Source organism: Babylonia areolata, chromosome 30 (genome assembly GCF_041734735.1).
Source record: "Babylonia areolata isolate BAREFJ2019XMU chromosome 30, ASM4173473v1, whole genome shotgun sequence".
Taxonomy (NCBI): Eukaryota; Metazoa; Mollusca; class Gastropoda; order Neogastropoda; family Buccinidae; genus Babylonia; species Babylonia areolata.
Window position 1 is genome coordinate 9,002,505 of NC_134905.1, and position 24,593 is coordinate 9,027,097.

General features: G+C 40.2%; 1 protein-coding gene across 2 annotated transcripts; it reads left to right on the top strand.

The window, feature by feature from the left end:
- The first annotated feature begins 485 nt into the window (after positions 1–485).
- LOC143275386 (spliceosome-associated protein CWC15 homolog) lies at positions 486–22,924 on the top strand. Of its 2 annotated transcripts, none has more exons than XM_076579455.1 (7): positions 486–614; positions 5,355–5,520; positions 9,017–9,120; positions 10,615–10,706; positions 16,272–16,370; positions 18,388–18,500; positions 20,324–22,924. In XM_076579455.1, the coding sequence occupies exons 2-7, from the start codon at positions 5,390–5,392 to the stop codon at positions 20,448–20,450; spliced, it is 666 nt and encodes a 221-aa protein (XP_076435570.1). In that variant the 5' UTR covers positions 486–614; positions 5,355–5,389; the 3' UTR covers positions 20,451–22,924. The 2 variants fall into 2 exon arrangements, with proteins under 2 accessions (XP_076435570.1, XP_076435571.1); XM_076579456.1 differs by having other exon boundaries at positions 502–610.
- The last annotated feature ends 1,669 nt before the right edge of the window (positions 22,925–24,593 follow it).

Below are 24,593 nucleotides of genomic sequence, written 5' to 3' on the forward strand. Positions count from 1 at the left end.
GAATAAGGTTATTAAAGTTGATGCATTTAACAGTATAGAAGTTACACGTCCAGTACCACTTATCAGTGATTCTCGGCATTTTGAACACTCTGCGTTATATGCAACAACAGCAACCACAAAACGACGACAACGATGACAAGAAAAACCAATACCACCACCATTGCTACCACCTATACCAACAACAACACCAGCAACAACACAGATTTTGTGATCTGACTGATGCAAGCAGACGTTCAACGCAGAACTGACTACTGTGAATTAAGTACATACAAAACACAAATGTATTGCTGCTTGCTGCATAAGCGATAGTGTTGCCTTTTCATAATCTCTAATCCAAATATATTTTATAATCATGAAATTCTTATTATATTTTCTATTTGATGATATCCTCTGCTTGTATAACTTCATATTTTCATTCTGACTGTTATGACTGATGACTATTTGTGAGCACACTTCACCTATAATTCAAATACAAGTTATTGTTTGAGATTATTGAAGATGGCTTCCGTCACTCTGTGCACAAAATAGTTGCTCCATCGAAACAATTTCTGAGGTGATTCGTTCCTGTCATACGGATCGGGTTGACATTTTAAAGCGGACAAAGACGCCTGTAGGTATGTGTTGATGTTTATCTGTTTATTGAATCATCATACGAAATTGTTTTACTTATTCTTACATATATTGGGTTTTTTATTTTGATATTGTGATAAAATTGCAACAGAAATTAAGATTTTTACAAGTTATTTTTCTGAAGCAATCCACCCTTTAGTGTCTCACTGCAGTACATAATTTAGTGGAACTAGTGAGTTTCCTTCTCTATCTCTCACTCTTTGTGAAAACAGGAAACAGAAATTATGAAAATATTTCAACTTTGTTAATTTACAATTACAGTGTGTCTTTTGTTTTCACAGCGCCATCATACTGGATGCATGATATAATTATATAATTATATATATGTCGGAATCGGTAATTTATAGTTCTTATACTTGAAAAGTATTCAGTTTTCAGGCTGCCTTTAATGAAATTTGAATCTTTTTTGGGTTGAACTTGAAGTAAACAAACTTGAATTACTTAGCAGATGTAGTGAGATCTATACGTACAGTATAAAAGATGAATTTGCTAAATTTGTGTGGGCATGTAGACTAATTCTGTGTTTGATATTATTAATTCTAGAATGATTTAAACAATTTCATATTTTACGGTTATTATTCAGTGAACACCATTTTTTATTACACTTGGTGCAGAGTCTGTTGACATGACTATTGATGAGTATTGATGAAAAACATGCTTCTTCTAATATTAAATTCTTGACAAACAAATGATATTAGGAACATGATAAACACTGAACAGCAAGCATGGTTTAAAAAGTAGCATTAATGATGGTAATAATAATATTCAAAACTTTTTTTTTTAAATGTTATGTTAGATCCAGACACATGTTGGTTTATGTTTCAAGGTGTAATGATAAACATGATTAATTTTTAAACCTTGCAATTTTTTTAAATTTTTTTATTATTATTAATTTTTTTTAAAGATTAGAACTGAGAACTGCAGGTTACGTCCTTATCATTTCTCACATGCCTGCCATGCAAAATGCTGTAGATTGTTCATGCATCTATTAGTATTAAAATATATGGCAATATTAACATTTTTACCCGTGCACTCTTCGGTGTCGAAGTCAGAAATCAAATCTACCCAAATGGGTATACCGGCTGGTGACAAAGTTGTGCACCATCTCTGGTTCGACATTCTTATATTATAATTAACATTTTTACCCGTCTGCAGTACAAACCATATGTGAGAAAGTCCCAAATGGGTGAAAATGTTAATTATATATATATAAGTTTGTCGAATATAGTAGAGGATTTTAAAACAAACTTTTCGAGATTAGAAAGGTGTCTAAAATACCCGGGCTTGTTACGAAGTTGTGCACCATCTCTAGTTCGACATTCTTATATTATAATTAACATTTTTACCCGTCTGCAGTACAAACCATACGTGAGAAAGTCCCAAACGGGTGAAAATGTTAATTATATATATAAGTTTGTCGACTATAGTAGAGGATTTTAAAACGAACTTGTGGAGATTAGAAAGGTGTCTAAAAAGGGATGCTTTTTGGGGCATTCCATGCACCTAGCAAGGGGCTTGGAAAGAATGGGGGATATGGAAAGTGAAAGAAAAAATGTGACCCATGGGTCAGTTCGAACTTACCCGTCTGTGGTACAAAACATGCATGAAAACGATTAAGACGGGAGTGTGTATATATACACAAGTTTGGGTCAGTACTCGTAATGAAACTTGTCTCGATTCTAAATGCCGGTATGTCCGAGTTCGTGGGGCATTCCATGCATCAAGCAATGGGCTTGAAATAGAAAAATTCGTAAAGAAATCAGGACTGCTTGTCGCTGTCATATCTCCAGGAGCGGACATGCACGAACGGGACGTATAAGGCAGTTCGATCGAAAGCGGTCAGTGTACGCGATCGCCAGGTTATTTAAAGTGAAGACGGAATGAACTGTACCATGCTTCGCGAGAGGATGAAAACAGAGTGGGGGACGAGACAATAGGTTCTGATCCTAACATGAACATGACTGAAAGTAATAAAACAGCTTACATGAAACACTCACGGGTGTGCGACGTCAAAAGCCGGAGTGACGGCAGTCTCCTGTGGTGGGTCCGTTTTTTTCCGCCTGTTTCGTTGTATGTCCTTGCTGTATCGGTTCCGACAGCACTGACCGGGTACACGTGGAAACTGCACACCATTCCCTGTATTGCAGTGCTCAAATGCGTTGCAAAGAGGACTTCACATTAAAAAATGAGCTTGACTGATGGAACTGACCTTCCTTAACAACGTGCTGTGCAGAAAAGTCACATACCGAAATAGGAAAGTGCATTTTAACGGCCGAGTCAGTGTCCGTGCTGAACTTAACCGTTTCAATTGGACAGCTGGATGCCCCTTTCTTGTCAGTGATGCTTGCGCCGGCTGTGAATGTTCAAGTCAGCGATTTCACGTGTGTGTGTGTGTGTGTGTGTATGTGTGTGTGTGAAGTTCTCAACACACACACACACACACACACACAGGCACACACACACACACACACACACACACACATGTGAAATCGCTGACTTGAACATTCACAGCCGGCCAAAGCATCACTGACGAGAAAGGGACGTGCAGCTGTCCAATTGAAACGGTTAAGTTCAGCACGGACACTGACTCGGCCGTTAAAATGCACTTTCCTATTTCGGTATGTGACTTTTCTGCACAGCACGTTGTTAAGGAAGGTCAGTTCCACCAGTCCCGCTCATTTTTTAATGTGAAGTCCTCTGTGCAACGCATTTGAGCACTGCAATACAGGGAATGGTGCGCGGTTTCCACGTGTACCTGGTCATTGCTGTCGGAACCGAGCAAGGATGTACAACAAAACAGGCCGAAAAGAACGGACCCACCACAGGAGACTGCCGTCACTCTTTTGACGTCGCACACACGTGACGGTGTTTCATGCAAGCTGTTTTATTATTTTCAGTCATGTTCATGTTAGGATCAGAACCTATTGTCTCGTCCCCCACTCTGTTTTCATCCTCTCGCGAAGCATGGTACAGTTCATTCCGTCTTCACTTTAAATAACCTGGCGATCGCGTACACTGACCGCTTTCGATCGAACTGCCTTATACGTCTCGTTCGCGCATGTCCGCTCCTGGAGATATGACAGCGACAAGCTTCCCGGTTTATTTACGAATTTTTCTATTTCAAGCCCATTGCTTGATGCATGGAATGCCCCACGAACTCGGACATACCGGCGTTTAGAATCGAGACAAGTTTCATTACGAGTACTGACCCAAACTTGTGTATATATACACACTCCCGTCTTAATCGTTTTCATGTATGTTTTGTACCACAGACGGGTAAGTTCGAACTGACCCATGGGTCACATTTTTTCTTTCACTTTGCGTATCCCCCATTCTTTCCAAGCCCCTTGCTAGGTGCATGGAATGCCCCAAAAAGCATCCCTTTTTAGACACCTTTCTAATCTCCACAAGTTCGTTTTAAAATCCTCTACTATAGTCGACAAACTTATATATATAATTAACATTTTCACCCGTTTGGGACTTTCTCACGTATGTTTTGTACTGCAGACGGGTAAAAATGTTAATTATAATATATATAAGAATGTCGAAACCGAGATGGTGCACAACTTCAATTGTCACAAGCCGGTATTTTAGACACCTTTCTAATCTCGACAAGTTCGTTTTAAAATCGTCTACTATAGTCGACAAACTTATATATATAATTAACATTTTCACCCGTTTTAGACTTTCTCACGTATGTTTTGTACTGCAGACGGGTAAAAATGTTAATTATAATATAAGAATGTCGAACCAGAGATGGTGCACAATGTCACAAGCTGGTATACCCATTCGGGTGGATTTGATTTCTCACTTCAACATCGAAGAGTGCACGGGTAAAAATGTTAATATTGCCAAATATATATCTGAGAATTTAAAAAGAAATTAGGACCTTGGAAAATGGACACAGAAAATTTTCAGTGTCCAACCAGGGACAAAAACTACATGAGTCAAGTCAGCCATCTATCTGAATTTGATTTTTAAAACTGTTTTGAAAATCATATTTGATGGTTGCTGGATGAAAGGCTTGTATTCAAATGATAATTCAAAAGAATTTGCTCAGTTGTAATGAATGACTTTTCTAAATCATATGTGTATTAAATATTGTTGGTTGTAAACTTTGATTTATTCAAATTATTGTTGATGCATTTGTTGATTGATAGTGATACTATGGACTTCTGTGAATGTTTTTCTTTCTTTTTTGTAAATTTATCTTTTACTGTCTTAGGGGGATTTTTGTTTTGTGGCTTTCATGATCATAAAACATTGGAGATTAGTTTTTCTTCAGGTTTGCTTCTGCTGTGTGTATGTGCTGCAACTGCCACTTTCAAGTTTCAGTTGTACAAGTGAGGCTTTTAAGTTTTAAACTCATCATGTAGGAGGAAGTCATATTCCATTTTCAGGGGTGTGCATGCTGGGTATGTTCTTGTTTCCATAAAATATCAAAGGCTGACTTGGATTTCAGGATTTTTAATATGCATATTTCATTTGATCTTCTGTGTGTGTATACACTAAAGAGGGTTCAAACACTAGCAGTTCTGCACATCTCTGCCTTAAACTAAGTTTAACTCAGCAGGTGCACTGAAACCAGAAATCCAACTTGGGGAAAACTAGGGTGAGAATCAAGTTCACTAACCCATATGGCATCTACACTTGTCCTTTGTGTTTTGATTACAAAAACAGTACAGATAATATAATTGATAACCATAATCCTTGGTCCTTTACAGGTACAGTTTGAGCAGGGGTGGTGTAGCCAGTCAGGATGACAACTGCTGCACGTCCGACATGGGACACAGCTCGTGGTGGACGGGGCAAAGGGGAGGGGGACCTGAGTGCTCTGTCCAAACAGTACTCCAGCAGGGACTTACCTGCCCACACCAAGCTGAAATACAGGTGCGTAGTAAGTGTAAGAAGGTTCAGTTTGTAATCATTGGAGAAAGGCATACTATGTCATGTGATTCAAATTTTTTTTTTTTTTTTTAAAGACTTGATGACACAGTTATACTAAGTATCAATCATATTCTTTATAACAGTATATATATACCTGTATACATTTGTTATACTATAGAGAAATACAAATGACACGTCTTATTGAAGGTACAACAGATTTGAAGCTGAATAACAAAAATAAAGTAATAAACAACAACCAAATCAGAAAAAAGAGCATTGAATATTATTTGAAATTTGAATACATTACTATTTCTACATTTCCTGTTGCAAAGTTCAACCATTATCCCCGAAGTTGCCTATATGACGAGATAACTCCTCATGGCAAGCATGTACGCTTCGCTGCCACAATGACAAGATAACTTGTCATCAACAAAATATTTTATAGAGTTTTCCCTGCTTTGCATTCAGTTCATTGACAAAAATGCTGGTAGCTTTAGCTTGGGGAATCTTTCTAGATTCTATTCATAGCTAGAAACACCGTCAGGGCCATGAGGCAGTCCTTTATTTGAATGTTTTGGTTGGGTTACTGGCTGCAGTGTTTGTCTGGCTCCTCTCCTCGCTCAACAAAATGTCGGACTGACTGCTCAAGACAGGTGATTGTGGTGAATTAATCAACCAAGATTGCTTTCTTTAGCTGATGCTCAGAAAGAATTGAAGCGTAAATTTGAAGGAGAAGACAGTGATGAACATTTGTAGGATGATTTGATAGTAAATAAAGGGAGCAATCAAGAGAGTGGCCAAGATACGACTATCAGTGAGTGATGCCGGCTGTACAGTTGTATCAGATGACAGACTGACTGAATTAATAGCAGGACACAGTGTGAGTGATTTTCTTGGCACTCAGCCAATGCGGTATGATGAAAACTGGACAAAGTGACCGTGTGAGAGGGGTGAAGAGGAGGGGGGGGGGGGGTGGAAACTGAGGGGGTGTGGCCTCACATCCATGTTATCACTTGGAGAAGTCACAATGCATTGTGTATCTATCTCTTTTTCAGTTTTTTAAATTGTGGTTGTTCTAGTATGATTTTGTGTGTGCAGATATCCATTTGTCCAGAAAATATATTTTAGTGCAAATTACCTGACTAATGTTTCATTGTTTCTAATGAAAAAGTTGAAAATGTGACAAAAAACAAAACACTGATTTCAAAACAACAGCATGTCACTAAAAATATATAAAATGGGAAAACATCATGTGTTTTGTATTCTTTATTCATTTATCTTTCAGAAAATATATACTTTTATGGGTCTTTCTCCACTAACAAAGAGCACATATTTTTTGAAAATTTATATCTGTTTTTTGGGGAAAAAAACCCCTGGCAAATAGATTTCACTTAAATCTTATTTTCCTGGCAGCGAAAGGGTTAAGTTAAGCAGGCTTGTAAGATAATCTAAAACTAGTAAAAGCAAGGGAACATCTTTCAGCTTCATTAACTTTATTAAGTTTGATTTAACTTGAGAGTTGAAATTAAATTGTTGAGATTTTAATCAGTTGGTTTGTTGAGACAAAGGACTGTTTTTGCCATTTCATCATTTTGGTTCAAGAAAGAGGTGTTGAAACAAAAACAACTCTTCTTTCCTACAAAGAAATCAAGCATGGATTTAAAAAAAAAATGTGAATATGATATGATAAAAATTATTGATACAAAATGACTCAACAAAAATGTATTCATCAGCTTCAAGCTCACACAATACACACAGTGTGCACACACAGTAACACAGGTTCACTATTTTCAGAGTTCAAGTTCCTGAATTCATATTCACAATCACAATCAGAATCACTTTATCAGTTTATGAAGTTTATTATCTCCCTCTCGGAACATATTTCTACACACACACACACACACACACACACACACACACACACACACACATATATATATATATATATATATATATATATATATATATATATATATATATATATATATAGCGCACAATATAAAGCACACAGCAAAGTGAAAGCAGGCCCCATAGAAAAAAACACTCACTAAAATTCACTCATGTGTGCACACACAGTTAATGTGTGTTATGCACACATACATGCACAATATTGTATTGGACAAATGTGTCAGTATCAAAATGATCTCTTGTTCACAGGTAGAAAGGGCAGGCACTGTAATCAAACACACATACACACACACACAGTTGTTTTTTTTGCATATACACATACAGATACACAGATACAGAATATATTGAATAAACATTTCAGTACAAAAACGATCTCTTGAACTGCAAACACAAACACACACACGCACACACACACACACACACACACACACACACACACACACACACACACACACATATGAAAACACACATAGAAATAGGCAGAGATGTACAAGTGGGCTTTTACCCTGCCATGTAGGAAGTCATACTCCATTTTCAGGGATGTGGATGCTGTATATGATCTTATTTCCATAACTCATCAAGCGCTGACATGGATCACAGGATCTCTAATGTGCATATTTGATATTCTGCATGTGTATGCACTTGAAGAGAGTTCATGCACTAGCAGGTCTGCACATATGTTGATCTGGGAGATCGGAAGAATTTCAAACCTTAACCTTCCAGGCACACCTATTACAGGAATAAACTTCAGGAAAGTCAGGTGAGAATCCAGCACTTTTACCATATGGCCACCACACCTGTCCAGTATAGTGCAAATCAATATAATACAATGTTTGTTCTTATTGCCCTTGGAGCCACACATGACCATCACTTCAGTGTCAGATAAAGGATATATGACTGTGGGACTGGAGGTGACTGGTGAGACCAGTTTTGGCCTTGAAAGCTCACCCACATGTGGGACACGTTGGTAGGTACTGCAGTGGAAGTGGAGATAGCTTGTGCCTTGCATGTGATACTTGGCCTAGAGGAGTGATGGCCTAGGAAGCGAGAGAATCTGAGCACACTGGTTCGAATCACGGTACAGTCGCCATATTTTCTCCCCCTCTACTACACCTTGAGTGGTAGTCTGGACGCTAGTCATTCGGATGAGACGAGAAACCAAGGTCCTGTGTGCAGCATGCACTTAGCGCACGTGAAAGAACCCATAGGAACAAAAGGGTTGTCCCTGGGGAAATTCTCTAGAAAAATCCACTTTGATAGGAAAAACAAATAAAACTGCACACAGGAAAAAATACAAAAAAATGGGTGGCACCCTCATCGTAGCGACGCACTCTCCCTGGGGAGAGTAGCCTGAATTTCACACACAGAAATCTGTTGTGACGAAAAAGAGAAATGCAGTACAATACAATACAATACAATACAATACAATACAACACAATTTCCTCTGTTGATTCTAGGGTGAGTCTGTTTTCTGCTGCATACACTCCTTTAGTCAATCAGTGTTTTGCTTTGCCAGGTTAGGCGGTCCAGAGCAAGTGATTCCCAGCTACTGGAACAGTACAATGCATTAAATACAATGAATTGTTTACAGGCAGGAAGGGCAGGGCACCACTGAGGAGCTCCGTGGTCGTGACTTCCGTCGTGAGCTGGAGAACTGGGAGCGTTCTGCTCGTGAGAAGAGAGACAAGCACAGAGGTATCGAATAAATCGTCCCTCTGTCTTTCTTTCTCTCTCTCTCTCTGTGCCTCTTTAATCTTGAATCTTGAATCTCTCTGTGCCTCTTTCTCTATCTGTGTGACAGTCTCTTTCTCTTTTAGTTTTTCCCTGTCTTTCAGACAATCTGAGTCTCTCTCTCCCTCCCCCCCTCTCTCTCTCTCTCTCCCTCCCTCTCTCTCTCTCTCTTCAGTCTTCTCTCTCCGTCTGTCTCGCTGTGAACGTGTGTGTGTGTACACATGATTTGTCCATAGATTATCTCTGGCCTTTGCATTTGTGCTTTGGCATTTTCATTATCTTTTTTTGTTTTATCCCCCATCTGTCCTTAACCCCCTTCTTCCCCTTCCCCCTAATTCCTATCAGTAGTTCCTCTGTTCACCTGGGTTGTCAAGTTTGTGACATTTGACATTTTGAGTTGTAATTTGAGTGAAAAGAGAAGCTGAGAGGAAAATGCTTCCACAGTCAGTGGTTCATAAATGTATCTAATGTCTGGCCTGAAAGTGAAACGTTTAGTGGTGGTTAATGTCATTGACTTGATTTCATGTCAGCCTGTGTTTGTGGGGCAGTGTCTGTGAGAAAGGTTGTGTGCTCTGCATGGTGGGTGAGGGTGGGTTGTCTGATCTTTTGTCAAAATAAATGTGTTTGCATGAGTGAGATGGAGACTTTCAGATAATTACAGGTCGTTATGTGAGAATAATTGATCTGTTCACAGTGACTTTAAGTTTATGAACATTTTGTTTCTTTTTTTTCCCCTGGAACTTCTGACTTCAAATCTGTTGAAAAGATCAGTTGCCATGACTACAAAGTAAGAAATGAAAATTTTATCATTTTCATGTTGCGGGTGTTTCATTGACCAGATCAGTGGTTGGGGAACATGACATACATATAGATTGAACTGCACAGCTTCTCCCTGAACACCCGGGCTTATCACATCACCTGGGCTTTGGTTGAATATCAGTTATCTTTATATCTCACTCTCTACTTGTTAATTTGTAAACACACATACCTCTGTATGTTATTTGTATAGGTTTAAAATGATAATAAATAAATGAATAATTGTGACAAAATACAGTCCGTGAAATTTGGACGTATGATGTTAGACAGTGATGTTGAGACATTGAATAAACATGGCACAAAGTTTTAAATTAAAGCTCTGTTATCTGTTATAATACTTCATTTGCAGCAGGAAATGAAAAAAGATACATTTTATTTTTTTATGATGTAAAATTTGAGGATGGTATTGGTAGAAATGTATATATATATATACATGCTTCGTCTGCACTGTTCATGAAAGGAGGGCTGTTTAGAGTGTAGGTGGTGCATGATTGAGAGACTCTACAAACTACAAGTGAACTTTCATCAAGTCGAGAGGAGCATGGTCTCTCATGTCTTGTAACTTTAGTCTGTGTGTGTCATGCCCTGTGTATGGTGGAAGCATATGAACCCTGGTGTGATGTGTGTCTGATGTGTGTCCAGATTCCTCCAGCAGCAGCAGCAAGAGACCCCGTCTGGAACAGATCCCCGCCGCCAATCTGGATGCTGATGATCCCTTAGATGACGATGACGAGGTGAGCTGTACTTTATGGACTTGCAAGAAGAGGGGAGAGTGGGGGAAAAGGGAATTTATTGTTTGAATGTTCTATTTTCTAATGGAAAACTCATGAATTAACTTGTGGGCATTGTTGTTTACAGTTGTACACTTTGCTACCCGAGTACTGATTAACAGGCATGAGATTTTTCCGACTATAGTCGGATTCCTGACCGAAAATTGGCTCCAGAGGCCATTTTTGAGATTCGCGTAAATCCGTTGAGAAAATTGGAAGGGTGAAGGGGGGGGGTGAGGTTTTTTTCCGACCCACGAAGGTTGCACGAATGTTGTCCAACCGATCGACAAGACAGACCCACAGTGTTTGCTAAAATGCTCCATGTTTGGATAAGTGAACCAACGGTTGGGATTACAAAACTCGCTCGCGGGCTTCACGACTTCCAAAGATACCTGATTTCGTCAATCATCTTCAGTCACTGACAACATGAGAAAACTCACAAAGGATTAGAGGATTTTTGCAGCAGAGATCGATAAAGGAGTGAATGATAAGTGGAACTGGGTCTGGCAAGATGAGATCATAAAAACAGAAGTGAAGAATTAAAAAAATAACTTTATGGGTAGGTGACGCCATTCACAAAATTGACACTGCGGACAAAACCAAGTGCAATTGGTGTCAGATTGTATGGGTGCAACTCTTCAGTCCAGGCACAGAAATCTGTTTTCACATTTGCATTAAAAACGGAGCGTCCATTTTCTGGAAGAAAAAAAGAAAGAAAAAGCCGATGGGCCGTTCTATATCGTTTACCGATGATCTGTCAAAACTGAAAAAGGAATGCTCTTTCGAAAGCGTCGCTGGTTTGTTGACCCGGTGAGAGGCGATCCAGTAGCACCAAAATCAAAGTCCAAAAGTTTCCTAAGGCACTGTGAAAAGTATGCACGCGTGCACATGCACATGGCACATGCAGTCGATCACACACACATACACGCAAACGGACATGTGAGGGCGTGCACAATAACACACATACACACACACACAAACTTGAATGGCACGCACAGATACACCAGTGCACGTGATCTCCATCCCTGTCAAGATCTCCATCCCTGTCAAGCCACAAGGGCCGTGGGTATGGTCACTTTGTTCATTCAGCAAAAGCTGCCAATTTTGCCACTGTATGCACAAGTAACATTGTTGGACTGAAACAAACTTTGTAGCAGCTTATTGACGTCAGTGCCTTTTCTGACACAGCCGAGGCTTCTGTACAAACAGTTCATGGCAAGAGTCCGTGTATTTAGATTTGAGACCTATAGCCGGCCAGATTACCAAAGTCAAACAAGCACACACAGACAGCTGAATTGAATGCGCGCGCGCACACACACACACACTTTGAAAAAAAAAACATGAATGAATTCACATATACACATACTCTATTTTTTATTTTATCTCTCTCTCCTTCACACTTGCACATGTGCACACATAATATTATGAGCGCTCACACAATCACACAGAGCTTAATAATACGCACATGCACGCGCACACTCACACACACACTCTCTCTTTCAAGCACACACGCACGCACACAGAGATTGAAAACACACACACACACACACACACACACACACACACACAGAGAATTGTATATAAAGCAATGTACATATATGCACACATACAAACTTGCACTTTTTCCTCCCACCTTCCCCCCCTCTCTCTGTCTCTTTGTCCCTCTATCCTTCTTTCTGTCTCTCTCTCTCTTTCTTGCATATACACACAGAGTTGTATTCAAAACACACACACACACGTGCGCGGAGAGAGAGATCAATTAAATTTGAAAGCAGTGTATACACATGCAAATACAACTTGCATTCTTTCCTCCTACCATCTCCCCTGTCTTTCTGTCTGCCTCCCTCTCTCTCTTGTTTACACACAGTTAAATTGAAACCACACATACACAAGCATGTGCGCACTCACGCTTGTTTGCTGTCTCTCTCTCTTTCTTTCTCCAACATTGTTATTTTCAGAAAGGGGGGTTACGTGGCAAAGAAAGAAATGTGGCTCTATAAAGGGCAGGTAATGTCGGTGGTAAATTCCTATAACTATCTAGGTATGATTTTTTCAACAAAAATTAGCATTTAGTAAAGCTGTCAGTGGCTTAACTTGTAAAGCGAGAAAAGGGGTCATTGATATTTTTATAACCCTTTGGAGATTAGGAGATTGTTCAGCAACCATTTTTGTAAAACTTTTTGACACACAAATTAAGCCAATGTTATTATATGGTGCAGAAATATGGGGTTTAACACAACAGAAAGCGGTGGAAAATGTTCACACCTTTGCATTGAAGAAATTGCTAAATGTCAGCCCCCGAACCCCAAACGACATGGTGTACGGCGAAACTGGATGTTACCCTTTATATGTTCTTACCTATGTCGCTTGCATCAAATACTGGTTACGTTTAACAACACTAGATGATTCCAGACTTCCACGTAAAGCATACAACATGCTCCTATCACTTCATAATGATGGTAAGATTTGCTGGGTAACACAGGTTTGTAAAACTTTATACGAGACGGGTTTTGGCTTTGTATGGGAAAATCAGGGGGTGGCAAATCAAAATATATTCCTGGGATCTTTCAAACAGAGACTACTAGATTGTTACTACCAAAAGTGGACTGAACATACCAGCAGCAGCACTAGATTTAGTGTTTACCACACATTCAAAACATCAGTATCCTTGGAAGCTTACTTCACTACAGTTATGAACAAACATTTCCGTGACATCTTGATAAGATTTAGATTAGGTATATCCGAACTACAGACACACAAAAAACGTTACACTGCTGTATCAGAGCAAGATCTCACAGGTTCATTCTGCCACAATGCTATAGAAACGGAATGCATTTTCTTTTCCACTGCACAGAATTGAATGACTTACGACAGAAGTATATTCCTAAAAAATACACGCTTTATCCATCGATGACTAGGTTTCAGCATTTGATGCAAGACAAGCATTGCCTCCATGACATTGGAAGATACATTTATTATGCAAACTAACGTCGTTAATGGGGTTTTTTTCTGTTTTTTTTTCTTATGTTCATAGTCTGCTATAACAAAGGTTCACTCTGACATTGTCCGCACGATCTGTTGTAACGGGTCATATGGCCTATACAATAAAATTCTTGCGTTCTTGCGTTCTTCTCTTTCTTTCTCCCCTGAACACACACACACACACACACACACACACACACACACACTGATACACACTGACTCACACACACATCGACACAGTCCAGGCTGGGAACTCTCAGCGGATCCGCTATTTTCAGCGGAAGAGCAGTTGATTTCAGAGAGAAAAAAGTCACTTCCCAAACACCCGCCCCCCTCCTGCAGAAGGTGTGTGTGTGTGTGGGGGGGGGGGGGGGAGGGGGTATGAAACCACTGTCAATGACTGTGGCAATTTTGGCACTGAGCCAAGACACTGACCACTAGCTCCAGCTGAGAATCCTTGACTGCTCGAAAGTGATATAACCAGTCACAGACCCACCCTCTCCTCCCTCCAGTCATTCCCCTTCCTCCTTTCTTTCCTCAACCAACACACATGCATGTCAGTGGAACAGAGACTACAGCTGAAGAGACCATGTGGTCAGTTATATTGGTACAGTGCAAACTTGTGTGCTAATACATTTTCCTTGAAAACACAGATACACACACGCACACACACACACACACACACACACACACACACACACACACACTCACTCACTCACTCACTCACGCACTCACTCACACAAAGAGTTTAACAAACATGTATTCAAAGCAGTGAACATACATGAACTTTAACTCTTTCCTCCCATGTCCAGCCCGACCCCTCTTCTCAATCTCTTTGTCTGTCTCTCTTTCTCACATACACACAGAGAGTTGCATTGAAAACACACACACACACACACACCTACACACACACACACACACACATGAGACACGATTTTGAAAATCATGCCCCCAAGGCTGACTTTACAGGTTTGGAAGCAAAAACACTTCAGTTTAGGAAGAATTGGACTGATTTTTTGTCTTCTGTGGGTTGGAATACCTCAGCAGCATTGGTGGCCCGCAAGTGCAGATTTCATGGTTTGAAATTGAGAAAAACCTTCAGCGTTGCCCCATGGACCCCCTACCAGGGGCATTGCCCCATGGACCCCCACTGGGGGCTTTCTCTTTGCGGCCCCCAGGCCCCCACCTTTCAGACTCAATCACAATTTCCCAATCTCATGCCCGATTAAAAATCTGTAGCTCCCGGTTGCCTCCCTTGGACCGAGTACAGCTTTTTCCATACTGCAGTGGGCACGATCAGTTTCACTCTCTCAGTCAGTTGTATTTTCACTTAGTGCATTTAGCTTGTTGGCTTTGGCGTCTACAATGTTTTTAGGGGTTCTGAGTGTGTTCCTGATGATGATGTGTGCGTTTTGTGTATGAAGTATGGGTGGTCCATTGAAACTGCAGTGCAGCTGCACTGATGGAGTCGTCGGCCTCCTTCCGTCTCAGGAGGCGATAGCTGCACCAGAAATGTAGTCACTGCCAGGCATTGCACTTCCTGCTGTGGCTGCGTAGACCGATGCTGGAGTGGCAATTTCTACTGCATGTGGGACAGGTATGGGTAGATGCTGCTTGGTTTACAGAGTTTGACTTGCGTGTGGCTCTCTGCTTATTTCACCCCTCTCTGAATGGCAGATTTCCAGGGTCCACATGAGTCGGCAAGACATTCCCAGGACAGCACATCAATACCTGTGCTTTTCAGGTCCTGTTTGCAAGCATCTTTGAATTTTAGTCGGGGGCAGCCGTGGGGCCTAGATCCCTCTGATAGTTCACCGTAAAGCAGATCTTTAGAGATGTGGCCTTCATCCATTTGGCGAACATGACAGAGCCAGCGAAGACGGCATTGACTCAGAAGGGCGAAGACAGTTGGCAAGCCTGCACGCTCAAGCACTTCAGTGTTTGGGATCTTGTCCTGCCATCGGATTCCAAGAATGCGTCTGAGGCATCGGAAATTGAAACTGCTTAGTCTCTTCTCTTGGGCGGAATATGTGGTCCACGTTTCACTGATGGAGTATAGAGTGTTTATACCTTTGTGCAATGACATTAGTCATAATTGTGTTGTGATGCACACATTAGTCATAATTGTGTGGTGATGCAAACAAAAAGGTATGTCAGATAGGCCATGGAGTTTTGTGTAAATGTAGGCTTTATAAATGTGTCCATACTAGCTAAAGAACTTGTCAGGCAATGTATTCATAGTTTATTGTTGATGTTTTTTTTGTTGTTGTTTTTTGGGAGCAGGGGTGGGGAGGGGGGATTCTTTATGTCAGTGGTAGCCAGTAGTACAGTGGTAGCCAGTGTTTTTAAGGTATGGGGGTGGAGAGGGGATCCTTTTTATTTTTGGTTGTCAGTGTTTACGGCTAACATTCTGTCTGTTTGTAGGGGGGGGGGGGGGGGGGGGGGGGGAATCCATTTTATTTTAGGTGGCCTGTCTTTATGGCCAACATGTCTTTTTTGGAGGGGAGGAGGGATCCTTTTTATTTTACGTTTTCTCTGTGTGTCTAGGATGAGGATGAGAACTCTGATGATGAAGATGACACTGCAGAGCTACTGGCGGAACTGCAGAAGATCAAGAAGGAGCGGGCCACTGAGAAAGCCAAGATGGTGAGACCTTTTTTTTCTTTTTTTTTTCTCAGTGCTTCTCCAGCCTTTTATTTTCTTTTTTTAAATATCCCATTAACTCACTCCAGACGATTTTCTCCCTTGCTTTTCCCTGCAGATGACCCATTTGTTTAGATTAGGAAAAAAATCACAAAAAATACAAAACATAAAGTAACTGAATGAATCTCACTGTACTTGACCCACTGACCCCTCTCCTCATGTTGTGTGAACGCCCACCCCCCTCCCTCTTCAATGTTCTCACTATCAGTAACTTCTTGCTGGTAGCTTTCTTCACTGCAGATACTTTATTCAATGTCTTCATCATCCTCATCGATATCGAAACCTTGAGTTTGAAGCTTTTCAATCACTTAAGCAGCAGTAAATCCACTGTCGTGATCTGGTTTGCTCCAAAAATTTCCACTTGTATCACCTGCGACGCCATTTTCGATACGTATGCAGATTAGCTTGTTAGTTTGCTGTGTGGGGTCCTGAACTCGCTCGCTTGCTGTGGAATGTGTTGTTACGGAATCTCATGATGAAACTTTCCATTCAACCCTTGACACATTCACAGTGCCCAGTGTAGCTGGGATTGTTATGCTACTCCATGAGGAAAACGTGGGGAAAAAATTTTATTGTTGAAACCGCTATAGCGTTCCGTTGTCCGGAACGCTACCTTACATCAGGAACGCCATAGCGTTCCATCGTCCAGAGTTAGTTAAAAAATACATATTGGTGTTTACATGCATCGAAACATTGGAAGGAGGAAAAAAACCCAATAACAATGAATGATAATACAAAAAAAGGTATTTAAAAAAAAAAAAAAGGGTGGGGGGGTGGCACATAAAAAAAAGAGATAAGATACAGACAGGCTGCCAGATGAAGACAGATAGCATTGAATACAAGAGCAGTCAGATCAGGATCATCTGCATAGTGTCCTATAGATTTATAACATTCTTAGACTCACACGCAATAAGAAAGATAAAAAAGGTCCGACAGTGAATTTCTTCAAGTCATCTATCGTTTCCACATTGACATGTTTTATTTGTAGTAATGATAGTTGATAATACTTATATGATGCAAACTCCCTATATATATATGATGGGCTCTAAGCACTTCACATGAAACAATACATGTATACAGTAGTGCACAATAAGATACCTCTGCATATGAAAAAACAACACATATGTATGTCATTATGTGTATCTATATACACCAAGACAATAATACAAATTGCAGATATAAATACACACACATGCACACGCACACACACAAACACACACAGAGCATGCACACACAGTAAACACCCACCCACAGGCGCAGACACACACACATTACATGATGATTTCAGTAGAGGTTAAAGTTGGATGGGTAGGAGTAGATAGACTGCGGACAAACAGTGATGCTTCAGCACACCCAAAGGCCTGCTTGAACAGGTGGGTTTTCAAATTGGTTTTGAAAGAGGACAGCGTTGATAAGTGGCAGAGATAGAACACACATTGTCTCAGTGAAAAGGAAAGTAGAGAAGTACAATCAAATTAGTCTGCACTGAAGCTGACTGCTCAGTCACCATTTCACTGATAGAGTGCAGAACTGGTTGCACAACAGACATGCGGAGAGAGCATTTCCATCTGTCCACCAGAAGGGTTAGTTTTTCAAGCCCTGCAAGTAGAGATGGTACGTAATACACCTTCCACTTTAAACCACTTCGTGCTCGCTCAGATTTCCTGTATGGAACCAGCATACACTATACCATCACTTTCTTTTCCAGCTTATATTATTGATACAGGCATTTTCCTGGGCCTGTCTAGATTTCAGATAAGAATAGACTTTATTTGAGTGTACACACATATATATATATATATATGTATACAGTGTTGACATACACATATGCAAGGGTAAGTTGTCCCAGACAACTTGACTGGTGGGTATTTATGGAGCCCTGTGTAATGAATGTGATAATTACATACAGCTGCTGTTCTGTGACTTGTTTAACATTCTCACCACTGCACTGTGTTGGCAGGAGGCAGATAGGAAGGTGGAGGAAGAGAGGATTCGAACCGAGAACATCCTGAAGGGCAACCCTCTGCTGGGCCAGCCAGGCCAGGAGAAGACAGAGTTCAAGGTCAAGCGAAGGTGAGGTGTCTAAAGGGTTGGGGGAACAAAACTTTTTGCTTCCCTCCTGTTTGTTTTGAACACCTTGACTGACTGCTGCTGACAAGTACGCTCGTCAGTGAAGGGTTGTCATCTCACTGAAATAAAGCTCCCAGGTTGGGTTGTCAGTCAGCATTCTTTATCTGGACTTCTTCTGGTTGTGGTTTTTGTTTAGCAAAATCAGTCACACCACCTCAAAGTACACATGAAGTAGTTCTTGTACCTCAGATTTATGCCATACTTACATCAATTCATCAGTTCATCATTCATGGGTTTAAGGGACTGAGAAATAGTTACAAACGAAATCATTCAGTATTGGGATTGATTGATCTTACTAAAGCTTACTGTATCTGTTAAAGAAATAGTAGTCAATTTCCCATTGTTAGTATTTTATCTTAATTTATATACTTTAACCCTTAGCCTGCCTGGGGATTTGGCAAATAAGTGAATCAAATTTGAGCAGAAATTTCACACAAAAAACTGGTAGGTGTAGAAAAAAGTATACTGGAATTAATTCTTAGATGACAAAGTAATAAAAGTATGTATTTTCTGAAAGTGAATGGACAGTACAGAAAAAAAACATTTTGTTACAGTTAAATGAATATGTGATCCACAATTTTTTTTTTCAAAAATAAACATTACACATACCCATACACACAATTGTGCTGCACACACGCACGCACGCACACACACACACACACACACACACACATGCGCGCGCATGCACACGCACACACATACATGCATATGACATACAGTACACACACACACACACACACATATATATATACTGCATACAGTGCACTCACACACACACACACACACACACACACACACACACACACACACACAATCCCCAGCAAAGGAATGTCTGTATCAAAATCAGCCCAGTGTCAAACCAGCATATTTGGAATTTCGCACACCACCATCCCCACTCTCCACAGCCCCTCCCCCATCCCACTCCTGACTCCACGTCATATCCAGATTCAGTCTGCTCACTGTAATCTGATACCTCCTTCACCCTAACTTCCTCTCGTTGGTATGTCAGTAACGCACTCTGACAGCATGTTCATTTCTCAAATTGCTAAAATGCTGTCTGCTAGCAAAGTACTCTGTTCTGCTTTCTCTGTGAAGAATAGCAGTTCCTCACCTTCCTCTTCCAAAGAAGCAGTTTTTTTCTTTCTCTTCTTCAAGCATTCATTCTAGTTTTCATTGAGCAGCAGCTCAATCTTGTGTCATAGTGTTCAGTTTTGCTCACACTCGCTTGCCTAATTTAATTCATCTCTCTTTTTTTTCAGCATTTTGATTATGAAAGCAAACCTTTCTTTTATGAATTGGTCCATAACTTGTGAAGTCTGTTGAAATAGTTACCAGTGAGGTCAGTCAGTGCTTGGAAAGGAGGAAGGGACAGTGAGAGCAATTTTTAAGTATCGTGATTTGAGGGCATTGGGATGTACACACATGTGATTGGGTTTAAGTATTGTGACATGCTATTGATAATCATTACATTGGTGATATGAGATTTTATCATTTAGGTATTGTGATATTTGATGTGTATGTTGAATATTGTGCATGATGTTGTTTATTTTTTGTACATGTATACATGAATTACTGTTAGTGTTTGATTGGATGTCTGTGCAGGGTTATATTTGTAAGCTGTCATTTTAGTCTTAAAATGCATGCTTTACTCTTCAGTTTTTAGGATGTGCAGCACAGTTTAACATGTTTTACATGGGAAGGCGCCATATGAATTATTAATATTATCAGTCTCATCACTCTTCTCATTCTTGCCTTGTCCATTCCAGGTGGGACGACGATGTTGTGTTCAAGAACTGTGCCAAGGGAGACGATGCTCGCAAATCAAGGGGGTTCATCAACGACACCCTGAGATCGGAGTTCCATAAAAAGTTCATGGAGAAATACGTCAAGTAAAAGAAATCAGTACCTCCCTGTGTGTGTCAGACAGAGGGAGTGCTGAAGTGACTTGTTTTATGATGATAACTGGGACTGTGTTGCGTGGTGGGTGATGGTAGAAAAATTTGCAGGAGGAGAAAATGTTTTGTGAAGATGGTACAAGTTGTTGAGGTTTCAATAAAGGACCCGGGTTGGGTTGTGTAAGCTATCTTTGCACTGTTTGCTTGGTGCTAAATATTGCAGATATGTCAACTGTCCTGATACGAAAATAATATATGGAAAAGTATGCAGCTGTTCCAGAGGGGGAGGACATTTGATTTCTTCAGGCGATCATGATGGCAAGTTGAGATGCACATGTGCCAGTATTTTGTGGAAACTGGAAATTCAGAAAGGCTGCAAAATGAATCGGCAAACCAGCATTGCAGTAAAGAAGAATGCATGTGAGAATGACACTGAAGAGACTTTAAGGGGTGTCGAAGAGGATGCGTGCAGAACACTGCTTAAGCAAAATCAGTGCAAGTGTCTATAGTTGTGCAACTAGCCCAAAGTTTTTTTTCTCTGTTTTTTTTTTTGGTTTATATATATATATATGTGCTGTTCCATGACTGCGAGCAAATGTTACATGGTGTTACTGATAGTTTTGGTTTTGTTCTGCATCTGGATTTTGGGAGGCTGTGGTACTGATCATATTCTCTTGTAGGTTTCTCTGGAATTTGCTGTAATTATATCATGGAATTGGCGCAGACTTGACACAAAGTAAACTACAGAGATCGTTTGTGCAACCCAGCCCTGAACTGTTAGTGTGGGTTGTGCAGGGGGGAAAACAGTAGGCAGTAAGGTACTTGTGTGTGTGTGTGTTCACGGTCCTTGGTAGTGTGTGGGAACATGTGTGTGCATGGATTGGAACGTACAATCTCTTTTGGCTCAAGAACATGTCTAGAGGAGAAAAAAAAGTGTTACAATACGGATTATATTATGTGGAAGCTAGTTTCATGGAAAACATCAGTATATGTGTATTTTAATAACAATGATAATTGATAATAAAAGAATTGTACACCTGTTGTGCTATTGATGATCATTTTCAAAGTTGTCATCGTTTGAATTACTTTTTTTCATGAAATGGACACATTGTACATTTCATTCACATCATATGAACTGCTTTTATTTTTGCCTTTTCCTTTTTTGTTTTTCACCAAACTAGAGCTATCAAAATCATGAAGTTGTTTTAAATCCAGTTTTTAAATTGTCAGTTCTGTGTTCTTTTTGCAGTTGCAGTGACTTTAAAAGAGTACTCTTTTTTTGTCTGGTTTTTTTTTTCTTCCTCTTTCTTTCTTTTTGCCACTGACAGGAAATTGGTAAGGGACTTACTACAGTGGTTTTTTTGACAAATGCTGGAGACTACTCGCAGAATAATTCTTAACGCTAAGCAAACTTATTCAACACTGCCCTGGTCTGATTGTGAGGGCTGATGTCTCCCATGTTCTGGAGATTTTGTGAAAGGAGTTTCTTTCTTTTATTGTTACTTGTCTTAATTTGTCTCCTTTTTTTTTCTTTTTCTGTCTTTCTTTCATCCTGGTCATTCCTCCTGTTGCTGTTTGTTTGGGGGGGTGGGGGGGGGGGTTCTGTGGGTATTTCTCTTTCAGCTCTTTAAAATGTCTACAACTCAATCATTGACATGCCATGTGGCAGCATTGGTTAGGTGTTAAATTCTGATCCAGTGATCAGGGTTCAAGACACAGTTTCAGTTTGGTGGTGTGTCCTTTGGGGAGAGACATTTTACCACTCTGATTTTCCTCACTCCACCACAGGTGTGTGCCTGACTCAGGTTGGGGACGGTTAAAACAGTGGAAGGGGAGGATTGGGCCCTGCCTTCCTGTGCTGTGCTAGACATGATGGATATGGATTCACTGCCCAGCTGGCTATGTAAGGCTTCTTAACTAGATTGCTATACTGTGACAGCCAGGTGTTCTAATTGTCATGAATGCCAGATGTCCCCATATTATTCTGTTGTGACTGGTTCGCAGTTTGTATAAAGCAGTTCTGAAAGCTGAGTCTGCATCATTGTTTCTGCTTTCCTTTGTGATGCTGTGTTGTCCGTGGTCAAATATGAACATGGAAACTTTTGACTTAATTGTATGTAAAATAGAGAAAATCATATTTCACCAGCCATTTTTAGTCCTTTTCCCTTGACTATGGTCAGCAGCTTTGAGATGAAAATGGACCAGTGTGTGTACAGATTGGTGGGCAGGGGAGGCATGAGGGCAGTTGAATTACTCAGATTCAGTTCTAATGTTCATGGGAGGTTGCTTTACAAGTGTCACATACATTCATTGGTTTTATCTTGTAGTGTGTGTGAAACATTTTTTTTGTTTTTGTTCTTTTTCATCTGTGGTGTTTCTGGATTTGTGTCCTTTTTCACTGATGTGTGTTTTGTGGAACGTGCCTGTTTCGTGATGATGAGTTTAACTGAATACATGTGACTTCTGACTGTGGGCTTTGTGTGTGTGTGTGTGTGTGTGTGTGTGCTGTATGTGTTCATGTTGAGCTTGTGTGTGTGAGTGAGTGAGTGTGCGTGAGTGAGTTGGTTGTGAATGTATGTGTGTGTGCTTTGTTGTGATAGTTGTGCATGGCATGGGAACTGCAATTTTTTCTGCTGGAAAAACAAGATGAACATTTTCAAATTTGGGAATTTGAGCAGTTGATGAACCCGTCCATGAAAAGAAAAATTACCAAAGGCATGTGTATGCACAAATTCACTGACACTTTCACATACACATGCACATGATCTCTCTCTCTCTCTCTCTCTCTCTCTCTCTCTCTCTGACTCACACACACACACACACACACACACACACACACATTTTCACTCACAAGCATACACACATTGATTATTTTTAAGGCATATACATAGCAATGAACAAACAGTGTACTCAATATTTAATATCCTTGTGTTATGCCAGGTAATATGCATATTGTACAAACATTAAGTGAACACTTCCAGAAATTGTTACACTTTCAGCAAGTAGGGTAAAATAACCACAAAGGATAAACTTATATATGTATGTATGTGTGTGTGTATGACAGACAAATATTTTGTTTGCTTCACATAGCAACTGGCAAGAAGAAAATACAAGCATATGACAAAAATTAACATCTCTATGTATTTTCAACACTATTTACACCTGCAGTTCTGACATAAAATGTTAAAGGTCCCATTGCCTTTGACAGCAGTCAGGACAGTGAATTCCTATACACTGTGTAGGGCTTGACACAGAAAGCCAGGGCCCATTCCCCTCCCTCAGCTGCTAATAAGCTTCCCTGATGAGTCAGAACCCATTGGCACCTGGGTGGAGTGAGGAAAATTGGTGTCAAGTGCCTTTCCCAAGGACACAACACCTCCCAGAAACAGCCTTGAACCCTGATCACTGGTGGACATTGGATCAGAACACCAAACCCATACTGCCATGGAACATGCATTCCTTACATGCATGGATATGGAAATGCTTACACACGTATGCATGCACACAAGTGCGTACATGTGTACACACACATAGGCACCACATACATGCATGAACACTTGCATATGAGTGAAACTTAACATATCAGGGAGAATTTAACCAAGTGCCTGATCTGCACTCTCCAACCCAAGAGCTCAGTTCATAACTGGAAGGAAAAGATGACACACAGTACATCTATAATGAATGACTGGAATTACATTACAAGAAAGTTGTTAGCCATTATGCATGAATACATCAAAACCAACAATTATGTTGGTTTGAAGAATAATAGTACCTAAGTGGAAAAAAAAGTCAGATTCATGAGGTATATGATTATATGTTCATACCTGCTATTATATACTGGATATAACAGATATCTGTATAGAATGTTGCAAATATACCATATTTATGAAAAGTGGAAACAGATAAATGTACTTGTTTTCACATGCCTCCCCTTCCCCACACCCCCATGCCCCTTCTCTCTTATGGTCAACCTTCAGAATGAACACACACACACACACACACACACACACACACACACAGTGAAAAAAGCAAAAATGAAAGATGAATTTATCAAATTGATGAGAACACAATATCTTTTCCGCTGCAATAGCATAAAATGGTTGCAGACATATAAACTGATATAAAATTATTTCCTGTCAAT

Coding starts and splice junctions, on each gene's coding strand:
- LOC143275386 (XM_076579455.1), top strand. CDS start 5,390: ATGACAACTGCTGCACGTCCGACATGGGACACAGCTCGTGGTGGACGG. Junction 10,707..16,271: donor CCTTAGATGACGATGACGAG/GTGAGCTGTACT, acceptor CTGTGTGTCTAG/GATGAGGATGAGAACTCTGA. Junction 16,371..18,387: donor CCACTGAGAAAGCCAAGATG/GTGAGACCTTTT, acceptor CTGTGTTGGCAG/GAGGCAGATAGGAAGGTGGA.